This window comes from Zingiber officinale, chromosome 4A (assembly GCF_018446385.1).
Source record: "Zingiber officinale cultivar Zhangliang chromosome 4A, Zo_v1.1, whole genome shotgun sequence".
Classification (NCBI taxonomy): Eukaryota; Viridiplantae; Streptophyta; class Magnoliopsida; order Zingiberales; family Zingiberaceae; genus Zingiber; species Zingiber officinale.
The window spans coordinates 46,940,023-46,959,004 of record NC_055992.1 but is presented as its reverse complement, the minus strand read 5'-3'; the positions used below and the strand labels follow the sequence as shown (position 1 = coordinate 46,959,004).

The 18,982-nt window shown below is 35.7% G+C and overlaps 1 protein-coding gene across 4 annotated transcripts in view; it reads right to left on the bottom strand.

The window, feature by feature from the left end:
* Positions 1 to 12,175, bottom strand: part of LOC121969889 — a 55,265-nt gene extending 43,090 nt beyond the window's left edge. For 2 of the 4 annotated variants that reach the window (XM_042520189.1, XM_042520188.1), the window contains exons 1-3: positions 11,907 to 12,175; positions 9,819 to 9,959; positions 9,587 to 9,662 (exon numbers count right to left, since the gene is read on the bottom strand). In XM_042520189.1, the coding sequence (XP_042376123.1) occupies positions 9,587 to 9,662; positions 9,819 to 9,959; positions 11,907 to 12,125 (436 nt within the window). In that variant the 5' untranslated portion in view covers positions 12,126 to 12,175. Of the gene's footprint in view, positions 1 to 9,582; positions 9,663 to 9,818; positions 9,960 to 11,906 lie in introns of all 4 variants that reach the window. The other 2 variants (XM_042520192.1, XM_042520190.1) reach the window with 2 other exon arrangements.
* Positions 12,176 to 18,982: the final 6,807 nt, after the last annotated feature.

Here is an 18,982-nt window from a genome sequence, read left to right as displayed (position 1 = left end):
CCATTTATCGATGACTTCACACGTTTTAGTCGTGTGTATTTGATTTCTCACAAATCAAGCATTAGATTACTTTATTCATTACATGAACGCAATTGAGAATCAATTGGAACGTAAGGTTAAAACCTTGCGCACTGATCGTGGAGGAGAATATTTGTCCGATCGATTCAAGACAATGTGTAATGAAAAAGGGATTATTAGACAACTAACTATCCCTGGAACTCCACAGCAAAATGGGGTTGCTGAAAGAAGAAATAGGACTCTTCTTGAAATGGTTAGGTCTATGATGGCGCAGGCTAATTTACCAATCTCCTATTGGGGAGATGCATTATTAGTTGCGACCTATATACTTAACAAAGTGCCTTCAAAACCAGTTCCATCTACCCCACATGAACGTTGGACAGGCAGAAAGTCGGATTTGAATAATCTGAGACCCTGGGGGTCAGCTGCCTACGTCCATGATAAGACTCACGAATATGGAAAATTATGACCTAGAGGTAAGAAGTGTATCTTTGTAAGGTACTCTGAGGCTTCTAAGGGTTATTTTTTTATTGGTGAGCGAAAAGATGGAACCATCTATGAAATAGAGTCAAGAGATGCTACTTTTCTAGAAACTGAGTTCCCAACACGAGTGAAGTTGATTATATGAGATAGAGGAGGAGGATAATATTCCTTTATCAACAAATCAGGAGATGTCTGAATCTAGTCAACCGAGTGGGAGTAATTTGCCACTAAATGAGTCAGTTTCTCAACAGTCTAACCTTCGAAGAAGTAGTCGTCAGATTATTCCTCGGAGAAGGTTTGATATTGAGAATGAGGCATTGATGGTTCTCCTAGTTGATGATGAGGAACCTTGAACAGTTGAGGAAGCTTTGAGAAGCTCAGTTAGAAAAGAATGGAAAATTGCAATGGATGAAGAAATGGAGTCAATGAGAAAGAATCAAGTTTGAGATTTAGTCGACCTTCCTCTGGGCCGAAGGGCTATTGGGAATAAGTGGATTCTCAAAGTAAAGAGGAAAGCAGATGGATCGATTAATCGATACAAAGCTCGATTAGTTGCAAAAGGATATACCCAAATGGAGGGTATTGACTTTGAAGAGACATTCTCCCCAGTTGTGAAGTTTGTGTCAATACGTGTCATCCTAGATACATCAGATGGATGTAAAAAATACTTTCCTTAATGGTAATCTTGAGGAAGAAATCTATATGGTACAACCAGACGGTTATATTGCTGAAGGCCAAGAGAAAAGAGTATGTAGACTTCGGAAGTCTATATATAGGCTAAAACAAGCGTCAAGACAATGGAACATAAGATTCAATGAAGTAATATTATCTTATGGTTTCGAAATGATCAATGAGGATCATTGTGTTTACCTAAGGTAGGAAAAAGGAAAGCTTATCATTTTATCATTATATGTTGATGATATGCTAATAGCTAGAAGTGACATAAAGTGTGTGATAGAAGTCAAATCGTGACTTTAATCACAATTTGACATAATAGATATGGTAGAAGCTGAGTACTTCTTAGAAGTGAAGATCATTAGAGAATGATCAAAAAAACTTTTAGGTTTGTATCAAGAGGCTTATATCACTAAGATACTACAACATTGAACATACACCTATAGAAAAAGGTACTGTTTTGAGCAAAAGTATGTATTCCAAGACTCCTGAAGGGATAGCCGAAATGAATAAAAAACATATGTCAGTGCAAATGGTAGTTTAATGTACACTATATTGTATAGTCGTCCTGATATAAGCTATGTTATTGGCTTAGTTAGTCGTTTCCAGTCAAATCTAGGATCGAGACACTAGAAAGTGGTGAAGAGGATATTCAAATATCTCAAAGGGATAGTGGATTATTGCCTTTATTTCTAAGGATCATATATGAGCCTGACTGGCTACACAAATACAGATTGGGCAGGAGACCTTGATGACAGAAAATTCATATATGGTTATAACTTCTTGCTGAATGGTGACACCATATCATGGAATAACAAGAATCAGGCTTATGTAGCCTTGTCTACGATAGAAGATGTATGGCTTGGCTTGTGTAGCCTTGTCGACAATAGAAGCTATATAGCTTGGCTTGTGTAGCCTTATCGACAATGGAAATTGTGTGCCTTATGCAGCGGTTGTGCAAGAGTCTGTCTAGTTAAGAAGATTTCTGAAGTATCTGAAGATTGCTGAAGATAGTGGGAGTCTTGTTACAATGTGCTATGATAGTCAAGCTGTTATAACTTTTTCTAAAGATCTCAAATATCACAGGACTTCAAAGAATGTAACAAATGTAAAGACATTTTGATAAATGAAAAATGTCATGATCTATTCAGTGTATATGTCTTAGTTACATTCGAATAAAAGTCTCGATAAGCATGTTGGCAGATTGGAATTGGTCCACTCACATGGACAATCATCTCTATTTGTTAAGTATGAATAGAGGTAAGACTGTTGCTTATGGGATAACTTTTGTAGCTGTGAATAGAGACATACCCATAAGTTAAGATTGCCTTGATATTTGTGTCAATATGAGATCATTTGTGTAATGATTGGTGTAAATGCACCCACCTTCTTGAATCGAATCGCAGTTAGAATTCATATGTTGAATTCGTGATTGTTATCGGGAATGTCTAGATCGAAATCTGTACGATGTTAAATTTGGGAAAAATATGCGCTCTTTTTGGTAAAGAGAATTAAATCGTAGCATGTGATTCATACCACATGTGCTATGGCGATAAGAAGGGTAGTAGGAGAATGGATCCCTGCTTCCCTACTATGTGAAACCCTTGAGATTATAAGTTAATCTCGATTTTACCCTAAGTGACTATTTAGCTGTCTACTTGAAGTTTTGATCAGTGTTTGCTACTTTGGCATGTTTCCTATTGGCTATGGATGATTCAGTCTATGGAGCATAACTAGGAAAACGACTAATTAGAATGAATGGATTCTAGCTAAAAAGGAAGATTAAGATTGATTTACATCTGTGACATTTATTCACTGGTACCAGTTACATTTTTAGTTCAGTACATAAAATGTAATTGTGAATAATTTGTTTAATTAGAGATATTGAACATGCTCTTGACATATGGTCAATATGAGGGATTAGAGATGTTCATGATGATGTAAATAATTTAATCTGGGGTAAAAGCAAGCCAATAATGTCTTTGATTCGTTCTATGGGCATTTATGTGTCTGGTCTTCGTGACTTGATCCTCATAATGTCTTCGTGACTTATTTGGTCTTTGTGACTAAATTTTGCTCTGGTCTTCGTGACTTATTTGGTCTTTGTGACTAAATTTTGCTCTGGTCTTCGTGACTTGATCTCCATAAAGTCTTCGTGACTTATTTGGTCTTTGTGACTAAATTTTGCTCTGGTCTTCGTGACTTGATCTTCATAAAGTCTTCGTGACTTATTTGGTCTTTGTGACTAAATTTTGCTCTGGTCTTCGTGACTTGATCCTCATAAAGTCTATGTGACTTATTTAGTCTTTGTGATTAATTTCGATCTGGTCTTCGTGGCATGATCACCTTGTAGTCTATGTGACTGACATGGTCTATGTGACCATATGGATTCACTTGGACGAGTGGGAGATGTTAAGAAGGCTAAGGAAGACGAAGGGGAAAGGACACCCCTTCGTCTCCTTGGCGTTTGCAGCAAAAGGAGAGTAACGAAGGGAAACCCTTCGTCTCCAGTAACGCCCAAACGCCCAACAAAAACGTCTCTGGTGAAGGAGTCACCGGTGAACCCTCACCCAAGGAGAAGGATAAGAATAATCCCCAAACTCCTCCGCCTCCGGCTCTGCCTCCGCTCCCGCCCCCGTCCGCCCCCGAGCCTCCACCTCCCTCTGCCTTTCAGAACAAAAAGGGATCTACAAATTGGGAGTCATGTACGTTTTTTCTCCTCCTGAGCTTTCATTGTAATCGCCCTTCTTTCTTCTATATTTGCTTCTTCCCTTGAGGTATGCCTTTTCTGATGATCCTAGCAATGGTGTTGGTGTATTCGATGCATTGCTTCTTCTTTCTTTGTTGTACTGAATCATTCCATGGACGAACAAAGAAACGCATGCTTGTGATTTCACTTCAGAAACCACATGTTATACTGTCATCCATTAAAATTTTGGGATCTAGTGATTTTCTTATTTGAACGTTATGAATGTGAATGATCTTTTGAAGTTGTTCATTTTGGCTAATCAGTGAAATATTTATACACTTCTAGATATAGCTCTCTGCTTCTTGACCCATCTTTATCTTCCATGGCCTACAAATAGCCTTAGGTTTTTGCAGTTACAAGGTAAATAGCCTTAATTTTAACAAAGCCAAGAGTTACTTCTCTGTGCCACTTATTTTAAACAAGTCAATTAGCCTAAGTCTTATTTTAAATCTTTCGAAAGATTGTTTTGGTCCATAATCCTTGTCATCTCTAGTGACAGGATGAAAACCAAAGTGGAACAAAGAGGAGAACCATAAGATCAACATCGTTACAACTCATGATAACTTATAAGTGATTTTCAATATATAAAAAAGTAAGAAGCATAAACAGTAGTTGGCATAATTGGTCGTAAAGATTTTATGTAAGAAATTTTCTCTCTAATGAAGATGATATGTATCTTAAGCTTGGAAGGGGCATATATAGTAGTTCACCTAACACTAACATAAAGTGAAACTGAACACCAAACTGACAACAACCACATGATGTATCAGCTTCTAGCATAAATAGTTCCAAAGCAAATTTGCTAATTTAGAGGTACTGCATTTAACCTTTTTTTTGCTCATCTGCCTTTTTTTTTTGTGTCAATCGATTCAATTATTTGCCTATTGACCGAACATGAGAATTTACCGCTAAAAAGATTCCTCAGGGCAATGTGCTTTATGTTACTTTACAGAATTCTTTTTTTGTGTCAAGCCTCCACCTTGCCTGGCTTATGCAATTCTTTAGATAGTTTAATCTTTATTAATGCTATGGATTAAATGATTTTGCCCTCAACTTTATCCAGATTCAAAACAGTGGAGACCTTAGTATTGGGTTGAGACCGTTGAACTATCCTACACCAGCCTCTGGTATGAGTATGTATCCAAGTTGGACACACTTGCAGGCGTCACCATAAAGTACGGTGTTGAGGTAATTCGGATTAAAAGGAACTGATCATGGAACCATTGTTGAAGTGGGCAGGAAACCCTAATGTGACCGTTGTGGTTAAGGCATTTGGATTAAAAGCAACAACACAGGTCTGGATACTTTAGGTTCAACCAAAAGAAATACCATATTTTTTCTCAATCATAAGTAATTCACAGTTGATGTTCAGACTTGATTATTTCCCCACTTTTAATTCATTTTAGGTTTTAGACTTGCAAGTCTTTGCAATTCCACGGATTACATTAAAGCCGTTGGTCCTGAACTTCCCTTGTTTCACAAAAATCCTTGTATCACTCATGGAGAAGGTAAATTGAGAGAGAAATATTTGGTTTTCTTTTTTGTTTAACCATTTTCCTACATCCTTCAAGTTTTGATTTCTTGTAGTCTCTTGCAACCTCATGTTGATTTTGGACTAAAGCTTCTAGGAGCTGATGTTATGCCAATACCTGGTCTTTACAGATTTGTTCAGGTTTATCATTATTGCTATTTTTTGTTTCTTAGACCTTACCACCGTTTCCTTTTCGGTTATAATCACAATCTTGAAAAATGTTTATATATGTTTGAATCACTTTTCTCATCTCATAGAATAATATGAATCAACCTGAAACTTTCTGGTCTGCTATTCCTGATATTTGCAATGAGCAAAAGGATTATGAATTTTGGAGAGAGGAATGATCCTTGAAATGATCATTTTTTTGTGCAGTGATCTGGATGAGAATCTGTAGAAATCCTTTTACAAGTATCTAGAGATAAGAGGAATTTCCCCTTTGACAACCAATTTCTTGCATGAGTACATGATAAATAAAGATAGTCGTGAGTTGTTGCTGTGGTTGAAGAATTTGAAGCAGTTTATCCAAAAGTAAAATGTTTCAAAAAATTTCAATAGAATTTCATTTAATATAGTCTTATCCCGAACTCATGATTCTTTATTAAGTTTATTATTGCCTTAGAAATAACTAATGCCCCATGGTTTTTACCAATTACTGAGAAATCATATTCTGCAGCACAATCTTATAGTCTGATAATATTTCAAGAGTATTTAATCTGGAAATGAAATCTACAGGTTAATGTCGAGTTCATGTTTCTTAGTGGAGGTACATCTGTGCAGTTAGAATTTTCTCCATTGTTACTGGTGGGGGGAATGCATAGTGTAGGAGGTAACTTTTTCTTAGCTAAATTCCTCTTCATATGGGATCTGCTTGTATGTATGTATATAATCATGGAACTGATTAACCCATATTTCTTGCTTTAGATTCAGTTAGTTTGAGATATGTTATAATTGTGACCATAATTTGGTATCGATACTGGTGGTTTGTTGACTTCTGTAAAAATATTTCATTCTCTTGGCATGGTGGTCACAAGCTATAGATGCATATTCTCTTTCCATGCCAATTATAAAATTTTTCAACCATGTTGCAGTTCAATTGGATGCTTGTGAGGATTAGACTTTGATATTTGTTCAATGGAGATTTTTCTTACAGCTGTCTAATTTTGACTAAGAGTGAAAGTACAGATTGCTCATTTCCTCTAACCTTCTAAATAGGTTTTTAAGTCTCAGATTGTCTCCATGTTACTTTCTCTGTTGTGCAACTCTAAAAACAACCAATTTCTCATCCCGAACTCATGATTCTTTATGATGCAATGACTATACTCCAACCTCAGGGAAAGGAGCTTGATTTGCTCATTGTAATATTGCATGATAATGATGGTTCTCTTTATGGTATGATGTCTTTCTTGCACTTGATCTTGTTTGACACAACTTGATATTTTTGCTTGTTGACAAATATCAATTGGTTGAACCTTTTAGCTTTAATTTTTTCCCTTTCCTTGTTTGCTTTATTATTATATGCCATAGTTATTACAAGTGATCAAAAGCAGATATGTGAGACTGGCCTTGGTTTAGTTTCACAATGTTGCTTGACAAAGCATGTTTTCAGAATGAGTAAATAGTACCTTGCCAATGTTGGCCTCTAGATCAATGGAAAGGTGAGTACGTGGAAGGTGGATCTATTTTTCTTGTTCTGCTTTGTGTTACTAAGGCTTGATTCATAGGTTGGAGGAAGAGACACAGTTCTTATCGATGTATTGTCAAGGCGCATTCCTCTTGTTAGCGACCGACCAACTATAATATTTGGTGCTGACGTAAGACATTCTCATCCTAGGGAAGATTCTAGCCCTTCTATCATAGTTGTAAGTAATTTTGTCAATCTTCATTTCTTAGTCTATGTATAGTTTCCTTGATGTATCCTTACTATCACATGCAATGTATTAATATTTCATTTAGACAAGAGATTGCTAGAATCAATATAAAATTTATGTTATCTTAATGTAAAGTTTGTTCTTTATATTCAAATTTAATTGCATGATTTATTATCCTTTCTCTTTTTTATCAAATACAATTACTTAAATGAGGGTTAGTTTACATTGTTTAAAGTTCAGACATGTTTATATTGTAATGCTTCATAGTAGAATAAAAAACCTAACTAGTTGAGGGGATAATGACCTTGTTTTGAATATTTTTATCTTCTAATATATGTTTATATTTTGTAGGTTCTATTGACAAAATTTCCTAGCGTGCCACCAACGTTCCAAGTAACATCAAATGTTGTCCAGGATTTGACAATTACAAGTAATATTCACTCAACATTCTATATTTCTTTATCTATTTTTTTCATAATTAATTAAATGCATTAGTTGAACATAACAACTAAAATAGACTTATATGGAACATGTTGATCTATGTTCCCGTATGAATTGCACTTTTATTTGAAGCAGAAATTCTTATGCGCATGTTGATCCTTGTTACTAGTGTTGTGAAGCACTAACATTGCAAAATAGTGTGACAACTGACAATCAAGAATACATGGAATAGTATCATCCTCAAAGGTACACACACTTGCTGTATAAGGTTTATACACGCACTTGCTGTAAAATTTTACTCTAAAAAAGACATATTTGCATTCTCTGCATAAATGCAGCAGATTCATGTCTACAAAAATGATTTGCTCCTATTTATAGAAAATAGGACCATGTTAGTTGCAACTTGCAAGAATTGATTCTACTTTCATTGGATTATAATTTCTTTAGTGGGATTGGCCATATGTGATACACGTTCATGTTTGCAAATTTCATACTTCTCCTTAATGTATTTATTAGACTGCTACTCTAGATGCTTTCAAAGCTTATTTCTGCCATGAAGGGAAGTCGCGCACAGCATGGTTCACCATCGAACTTCAAGTTACGTGTGAAATGGGCTCCTGATGTCTATGATCCACCATGCACCTTACTATTACACACTGTGAAGAAAAATCACCATCAACTTCCCAAAGCAAGGAAAAATTATTACAACAAACACGGGACCAAGTCAGCTCGAGGAAGTAACAATGATAGAAGAACTACAAATAGGAGTCTGACCAGCTATAAGACTGAGTCCTTCAACGCAAGGTTTACAACATGCACAGGACCAAGTCAGCTCGAGGAAGTAACCGTTGTCTTTTCATACGATTGGGATAAATTTTTTTTAAACATGAGATATGTTTCTTATTTTGTGATTGTAATTCTTGTATAACTAACATTTTGAATGATATTGATGTGGGGAATATTCTTTCTTGATTATGATTGTTTATTATATATTTAAATTGAAATGTGATATATTGGTATTAAAAGATAATAATTTAAAAGACAACGATTTTAAACCGTTATTGTTGTCTATCACCCTCAAAGACAACGGTTAAAAATCGTTGTCGTAGCCCCAAAATTGACAGTGTTACGTTAAAAATGCTCTAAATAACAACGGTTTTAAACCGTTGTCTTTTCATTCAAAGACAACGGTTTTAAACCGTTGCAAAACTGTTGTCTTTTCATTCAAAGACAACGGTTTAAAACCATTGTCGTAGCCCTCCACTTTTAACAACACTGCCAATTACAACAGTTTTAAAGGACCTACGACAACGATTTTTAACCGTTGTCTTTTAATGTTTTTGTTATAGTGTAACCATTCTTCTCCCATTCCTTAATGCACTCTAACCCAATCTAGAATAATAAAACAATTGTTTTAAAATCCATTTTCTGGCCACCTTTTTACTTTCTTAATGGCATTCCTAGAAATGTACATTTGATTTAGGAATAAAAGGGGTTAAATGATCTGAATTCACACCCTAAAAAAAAATATGAATTTGTATATATATTGATTTATAAGGACCTATCCAATATAACTAAGTTCTTCTTATATCTCCAATGAAGACATGTTCTAGCATTAAGTAATACTCTGTAGCACGAAATAGTTGACCTTCTACTAGCATTTTGAAAATTTCAACTAATCAATTTATAGGAACAAACAAGACAATCATCAAAAGATAATCAAGTAGTGGTGGTTTCATTTCAAACATGTAGACAATTAAATACCATCATTTCTAAAAATAGTAGCATTTTTTTTTAAAGTAAGATTATCTTACAAACTTGAAGGCCGAAGTAGTCGAGTTCTTGTCAAGATGGCTTGCGCATGTTGTCCCTTAGGAGTGTGCTCTGATACAAACTGAAACATCCCAAGTTTTTTTTTATCAATCTCTCTCAACAACTACGATTTGAATGGTCATATTGTGGTACCATAAGGGAACTATCATAACCAATAGACATGACTATATCAACAAGTGTTTATCAATAAGAATAATAACTTCTCAACATTCCTCACCCGAATGACATAGAAACGAAAATCTCTCGAGGTAGATCCAGTAGGCACTGCACTCTCGGACAACGAACAGTACCATGCGTCCATCCCGCCTCCTCGTCTACTCTGTCCGCGGGCCTTCCGTATCACAAGAATCTTCCTCACCTGTAATGTAGACATCATGAGTCTACGGCCCAGCAAGTACAATCCATTATGTATAACAAGACATCCATGATGTATAGGGATAGCAACTAGAAGGCAAGTGGAGAAACAGAATGTATCCTAATTATGATATAAGGAAGAGATAATACATGTACAAGTGATACTATGTAGCTAATATAGTGAATATGCCACATATCCGGTAACCACATTTAGAGCCAGTCAACAGTTCCATGAACCTAGAGGTACCTCGTAAAGAACATGCATCCAGTCATATAGTCGAAGCTACCATAAATAAATTATCAGTCAAGTTGGAAGGGCCCTCCCCGGAGCTCATCCCGGGTCAACCAACCCGTACTATCACCACATATGCTCATACTCATCCAATTAGCTACATAAAAACATAATCTATCCATAATATACTTTTATCAATAGTTCATTCCAGTCATTCAGTAAACATTCTGTGCAGTCATATGTGTTCATTAAAGGAACTTAGTCCTATTTATTCTACAGTTATGCTCATTTCAAAGAGTTAAAGAACATCTACATTAAAACTTGATCCAAATCTGTAACAACATTTATAAAAGATCTTAAAGAATCAATTAGCACAACCGAAATCCAATTTTCTCTAAGATGATCATCAACTAAAAACCCTATCGGAGGGCAATGCATGGAACATAACAATGCATAGAATGAAATTACTTACTCTCTCTACTCGCTCCACTGAATCAAAACCTTAACAAGCACACGTCAAAGCTTCATAACAAAACCAATAACGAGAACACCAGAACTGCATAAAAATTTCAAACTAAAAAAAATTCACAGAACTTAAACCCCTTCACATCACGAAAACAGACTTCAAAACGGATTCCAAAAGATAGTAAGTCTTCCCTTTCAAACTCTATTCCATATGGACAGATTGGTATCAGAAATACTGCAACCAAATAAAACAACTTCATCTAAAACTTGAAAGCATCATTAGGAAATAAAAACAATCTTGAAACCAATCCAAAACTGTTCACAGAATACCAACCCAGTAGGCATGCGACACATCCCCAAAGAGAAGCCAAATCTGCCTCAAGAAAACACACTACGACGTTGAATCGAAACCCCCACTCACCAAATTAACTAAAATTCAAGGAAACATTCTGTCGAGTAACACCGGGGCACCAAAACCTTTCAAAACATTCCAGCAACACATCTCCATGACCCTTGAAACAGAATCCGATTCATCAAGTCTTCACGCCACTTCGAATCAAAACCCATAAATCATATCATACAATGAAAACAGAATTCCTACTAAAGTCACCAAATCTACTCTAAGATCGCAACCGAATCAAAAACTTCACATAGAGCACAAATCACAACAGGCATCTCTGTCTCACATTTAAACAAGCAGGTTTCACGCAGAATGTCGAACACCATTCACTACAGAAAACTCGAATCCAATCTCATCCACAGCCAAGCGAACCCCACAACAACCATGAGAAGAACACTCCGAAGAAAATCGAGCTCCATAAAAAAAATGGAATACTCCGCAGAAATCCAGAAACAATGCTAACCAAACAAGAGCATTAACGAAACCTCAGGAGAAACCGAATAGCGACCCATAGCAAGTACATCAACTTCTATCCAACCTTGAATCCAATCATCGACCCCTAAATTCGTAGTACTTCAGCTTCACAAAACAGAAACAAGCCACATCAAATTCAATCGAAAACTCAAATCCTTGCTGAACCCCAAATTAAGCCATCAACACACAAGAACGTCACCAAAATCAATCACAAAACCTCAGAAGGAACACCCACCGAATCAAGCACAGAAACCTTGAGTTACTTCAAGAACATCACAGAATAAAATCGAATCGTGAGGTATTCAATCAAACAGATCTCATCTCCTAGGTTCCTATTCCATACCTCACGGATCTCGTACTAACATAGGGAATGAACTTGCCTTGCCCTTGCCCTTTCCTTTCCTCGTCGCCTCTGTAAACCCTTGCGCGGCGTTAGCTCCGCTGGTGACGGAGTCAGAGGTCTCTGCACCCGGTCGCAGCGTCCTCCACGAGATCGCCGGTGTAGATGTCGCCTGACCGAAGCCCAAGCACCGTGAGAAGCTCCGTCGATTTGGCGGAGATGTTGAAGGAGGCGACGATTTGGGTCGGGGTCGGGACATGAGCGAGGAATCGGGGAGGAATCGGGTAGTTGTATAAATCTAGGCAATTAAATCCATCTTTCAATCAACTCTTAACTTATTTGATTATTTCTAGACAGATTTTCTCATATTCAATTATACCCCTTAAAATCTAAAATAATTTTCTAAAAATTCATAAAAATTTTAATAAACTCTGTAAATTCATATTAACTTAATTCCTGATAAATTATCCATGAAAACATATTTATTTTTTCTTAAAATAATCTAATTATGTTAGATTTTAATTACTTACATCTTGATCCATATTTTTGGGTATCATATGTTTTCGTCCAGCTTCATTCCCTTAACCCCCTTGCAACGTATCATACAAGTTCCTTTGTACCCTAAAAAATTCCTAAAATTCGTTGAATATTCTATAAGTTAATCATTTAATTAGCGCTTGTATGATTTTAGACATTTTAATAAATAAATTCCATAATTTTGTTCGTGGTGTTGGTTAGTCATAGGAAAACGTACTGATTCCACTGTATAAAAATTTTTTGTACAAATGTCGAACCTTTTCCTAAATAACCTATTGTGTTCTTTAGAAGTTAAATTAGTAATCGCAGACAGAACTTAACATAATTGATTCCAAATTTAAATTATTTGTTCTTAATGGTTTAGATTTGAATCGCTAGCGGAAATTAACGCTATTGATTTAAATCCACCTATGTTATTAATTCCATTAAATATTAATTTCCAAAATTGACTTCCAGAACTGCATGGCGAGGCACATGGCCTTCTTGGATATGGGAGCAACCACCACCGCCTAGACAAAGCCTTTTAAGGAAAGCTAATATTTAATTTCCTTAAATAACTCTAGGTTAACCAAAAAGAACAATCGAATCACAGATTTGAAAAAGAAGAAAATACAAACTCGAAAAATAAATTTTATAAACTAGATCTAATTGTCTCTTATATTTAGAATTCTTACAAAGAAAATAACTAGTATGATGCGGAAGAAAACTACTAGTTATATCTTCTCTTTGTAAGCTAATGACCTCAAGATCTTCTGCCGTATTCCTCGCCTCGCCTTGGACGTCGTGTGGGCGATGATCCTCCAAGATGAACACCACCCAAAAGCTTCTTCCTCTTCTTCTAAAATCCGATCACCACCACCACCAAGGAGAAGAGAGCAAAAGGGAAAAAAGAAGGGAGAGGGAGGGCCGACCACTTGAGGTTCTCCAAGCAAGAGAATAAGAATTGTTGTGTCATGAAGCCTCCCCAGCCCTTCTTTTATAATACTTGCCCAAGGCAAATAAGAGAAGAATTTTTATAAAAATTAAAATCTTCCTCTAATTTTTCCTTTTCCCTTTTAATTTTCCTTTTCTTTCCTCTTGATTGAATTAATCACAAAATCAATTAAATGATGATTTTTCTTTTTTATAATTGGACGGCCCGTTGCTTGGGCTCCAAGCAAGGTGGCCGGCCACCACATCAAGAATAAGGAAATATATATTTTTTTAAAAAAAAATTACAAGAAGAAATCCTCTTATAAAATTTACAAGCTCTCTTTCCTAAAGTAGGAGTTAAAAAAGGAAAGTTCTAAAAATTAAAACCATGTTTTAAAATTTAAAACTTCTCTTCAAAAATTTTCTTTTTTAACATGATGATATAAAATTTTAATTTTAAAACTTATCTTCCTTTTTTTCTTAAACCATAAACATGGTTAAAAAAGGAAAGTTTTAAAACTTTTAAAACTCTCTATTAAAACATGTGGCCTAATTCAAATAAGGAAAGTTTTTAAAATTAAAAAATCTTTTTTAAAACTTATAGTTTTCTACAAAGAGAAGATTTTAAAAATTCAAAAATAACCCTCCTTGTTTGAATATTGTGGTCGGCCCCTAGATGCTTGGACACCAAGCAATAGGGTCGGCCCCTATAGAAAAGGATGTGGCCGGCGATTGCTTGGTCACCAAGCAATGGTTCGACCCCCTTCTTGTACACCAAGAAAAGTCTTACATTTGGATGGACTTGAGGCTATAATGAGGCTATGATAGGGACCTAGAGGAGAAATTGGTTTTGGCCTTCCGATGAGCTTGAGTATCCCGTGCTCGCCCCAAACACACAATTCAAGTTCATCGATAATAACTCATTCCACTAGAGAGTTATTATCGCACTACTGCACCAATCCCAAATTACATTATGGGCTCCTTCTTATCATATGTGTGTTAGTCTCCTTGTGTTTAAGATAACAAATGTCCACTAATTAAGTAAGTTACTGACAACTCACTTAATTAATATCTAGCTCCAAGAGTAGTACTACTCAACTTCATTATCATATTGGACTAAGTCCACCTGCAGGGTTTGACATGGCAATCCTTATGAGCTCCTCTTGGGGACATTCTCAACCTAGATAACTAGGACACAGATTCCTTCTATAATCAACAACACACACTATAAGTAATATCATTTCCCAACTTATCGGGCATATTGATTTATCGAGCTAAACCTCACCCTTTGATAAGTCAAAGAAATAAATATTAAATATATGTGCTTGTTATTATATTAGGATTAAGAGCACACACTTCCATAATAATAAGGTCTAGTTCTTTTACTAAGTCAGTACAAAAAGAACTTACCTAAATGGTCCTACTTAATACACTTAGAGTGTACAAGTGTAATTTATTAATCAAGATAAACTAATACTTAATTGCACTACGACTATTCCGATGGTTTTTTCCTTTCTATCTTAGTCGTCAGCAACTGTTTATAATTTATAAAGAATCGTCAACATGATCTTCTGTGTGTGACACCATATATCATGTTATCTACTATATAAATTAATTGAACAATTACATTTAACAAATAAATGTAGATATTGACCAATGTGATTCTTTTATTTCAAAATAAATGTTTACAAAAGCTGGGTTTTTAGTATACACTCCAACACGTGGGTCCTTACATTAATTCTACTGATTTTTCTTCTAAATTAGAGTCAATTTTAATATTAGTTACCATAGCAATATTTATATTTTTGAAATTTTTTAATCCAAACTTTTTAATTAATTCTTTAGCATATTTTGTTTGAAAAACATAAATTCCTTCTTTTATTTATATTATTTGTAAACCTAAGAAAAAATTAAGTTCTCCTACTAGGCTCATTTCAAATTCATTTTCCATTAATTTAATAAATTCTTTTAAAAATTTAGTATTGGTTAAACAAAAAATTATGTCATCTATATTAATTTGAGTTATAAAAATATCTTTTTCTAAGGTTTTAACAAATAAAGTTTGATTTATTTGACCTTGGTTAAACCCCTTAGATATTAGGTATGTTGATAGTTATTCATACTAGACCCTTGGTGCTTGTTTTAGTCCATATAAAGCTTTCTTTAACCTAAGGGAATTGTTTGGGTGGTCTAAGTCTTCAAATCCTGGGGTTGATTTACATAAACTTCTTCTTTGATGAACCCATTTAGGAAAGCAGACTTTACATCCATTTGGTATAACTTGAATTCTTTATGTTCTGCATAGGCTAGCAACATTTGGATGGATTCAAGTCTGGCTACAAGTGCATAGGTTTCTTAAAGTCTAACCCTTCTACTTGGTTGAACCCTTTCACCACTAGTCTAGATTTATGTCTAACTATATGACCTTTATCATTTAGTTATTTCTATAAACCCACTTAGTATCAATTATATATTTATTTATGGGTTTAGGTACTAGTTCATAAACTTGGTTTCTTTCAAATTGAGCAAGTTCTTCTTGCATCTTAATTATTCAATATGGGTTAGGTAAGGCTTCTTCTATAGTTTTATGTTTAATTTTGGAAATAAGAGCTATTAGACTTAGGTTTCTATAAGATGATTGAGTTCAAACTCATAGGTTTATGTCATCAAGAATTTGGTGAGTTGGGTGGTTGGATCTAACCCTAGATGGTCTTATGTTAAGGTCAACAAGTAGTTCTTCTGATTCACTAGGTTTAGGTTTACTGTCACGCCCCCAAAGGAGTCCCTGTCAGATAAAAATCCGACAGCATCTCCCCTGTACCGGTGACAATATGAAGCATCACTACAAACAAATATACATCAGCCACATACGGCTGGAATATTTACACAACCACGCAGTATATATCATCAGCCTACTCGGCTGGAATAAAAGAGACAACAACACGCAGTCATATAAATATTTAACAGCCCACTCATGCATGCCGACACGACTTAAACACAAATACAACACCAAAAAATAAGATAGCCACATGGCTAAACACAAATACAATGCCGAAAATTATAAAAAGATATACAAAAGAAAACAAGTACGGTCTTCGGATGTGACGTAGGACCCGACAGACAGGATACTCCGAGCGACACCAACCATCTACGAAAATATAAGGATATACATGTGGTGGTGAGTATAGATAGTGCATGATCTATGAATAAACATGGAGATCACAAGTATACTGTCTCAGTAGGGAATAAAGAACATGATCATACTATCATAATCAATGCACCTAAACATAGCTGACATAATAACCTGACATATAAACTATACAAACCACAACTAACATAATGACAGATACATACCCAATCTGGAATCGACACATGGTACAATGATCAATAACTCACTGGATCTGCAACGGATATACCCTGACACCTGTGCGATTGCATATACATGTAAATAAATGACATGTATGCAGATGGCAACTATATGCAACAATCATATCTCAAACAAGTGCAATAACGACAATCATGCAACTAGTATCTACTAGGCATGTATGCAATATATCGTGCATCAAATGCAAGAATAATAATGCATGCATGCTCCATGGTCACCCCACCACCTCTCCCGACACGACCCCTGTATGGCCAAGAGGCTTGGGTCCGTGACAACCGTACAAGCCTCATACTCCAAAGGCAGACGGAATGCTAAGTAGTTATCTAACTACATAGCATCGGGGTCCCTGATGCTCACAACGCCGGATCTCACTAAACCTCGTGACCGGGTGGCAAAGCAGCACACTCCCGCTACCACTACCCATGAGTGGCCGCGAAACCAAACTGATGACTCTCAACCACAAGGGAGACAATAGTCATTAGATGCAATGAATGATGAACATGATATATATATATAATCATCATCCATGCAACACTCCAAACCAAATAAATACCTCCAACATGAGTATAATCGTCACGATACCTCCACGTATCCCACCAAACATATGTACACACTACACATATATAATCAACCCAAAATCCCACCAGACACATGTACACAAAATATAAGTACAATCAACATGTATCCTCCAGTAAAAACACAACAGACATATGTATATACCCCAAACATACAATCAACACAACTCCTCCAAAAGTACATGACAAATACGTATGTACACACCACATGTAAATGCACGGTCAACAAGATGACTCCTATAACACATACCCACCTATGTACAATCCACATCATATACCCAATCAGTATGGTAATACCAACAACCCAACAATCCCTACAAGACATACTCTACACGTGAAATCACAACAGAGTAGATATCAAGAGTTGAGACTGTATATGATATAACTAGGTCATCTCTAAGCTCAAGCAAAAGTATCAAGCAGGAAAAACAGCAAATGAACCCGATATAAGGTAAAGTAACCTAATCCGGCAAATAACAACCATGCACTAAGCTCAAAGAAAATATATAGAGGCAAAGGAAGAAATACCCGCCTTAAAGTATAGATCGTGCCAAGTAATCCCGTGTCGAGACGCTCGTCCCGAATCCAAGTCCTGCGATCAATATATATATATATTATTTAGCTAATTTCATATGAATTAAATAGCTAAATAAAATTTCTAACCCAATAAGATCACTCTAATCAAATCTGATCCCTGATTAATCCTCTAAACAATCCCTAATCGCACAACCCAATTAGAATAGGTTATCCTTGAATCCATCAGAACAACTTACCCACATTCATCACCGAAATGCAAACTAATGTCCAAAAACACAAATGAATCTAATCCACATAGTTCATCCACCTCGATTAATCCAACTACAATAATTCCTCCAATCCACATCACACCCTATCATCATCAACAACTAACCAAACCATCACATCTAATAACCCAACCAACAATCAATCCAATAATCCAAAGAATGATTACATAACAATCTATATTAACCAAACACTATATCCACAAATACCAACCCAATACAAACCTCAATCAATCACAAACTCCAACATGATTCACCTCTAGATTCTCACTCATATCCATAGTTTCCAACCCCAAATCCCTAATCTAAAAATTCATAATCTAATATCAATATGAGTTAAATCAATACATCTACTCACCACTTATAATTCAAGCAAGCATAAAACCCTAGATTCCTTAGAAAACCTAATTTAGCATCATACTAATGAGAATACCATAGGTACATCACTAGAAAACACTCACCTTGAGGTATGCAACAAATCCAGTAGCTCAACAGCACTATGATTCCCTATCCATAAGCTACAGGAGAACACACACACCTATCTGAGAGGTATACCAGTAAATCCAGTAGCAACCTCTGCTTGAATGCTACACAAGAAATCTATACTCCAATTCTTCCAAGAACATCAATCCAAGAAGAAACCATACAACACTGTATTTGCTAGAATCCAATAAACAAAACCACACTCACAATCTCCCAAAAACCAGAAATGAAATCCAACCTCTAAAAAATTAATAACCTATGTCTTACCTTAACCTAAGACTGATCCACATCCTTTGATAAAGAAATCTGAAGTTGCTGTAGAGGAAGAAATGGAGCTTCCCCACCAATTCGCAGCTAGTCTGGCACAAACAGAGAAGACAAGACCCTTAAGGCATTTTGTCGAACACCTGTTAAGCACAAGATC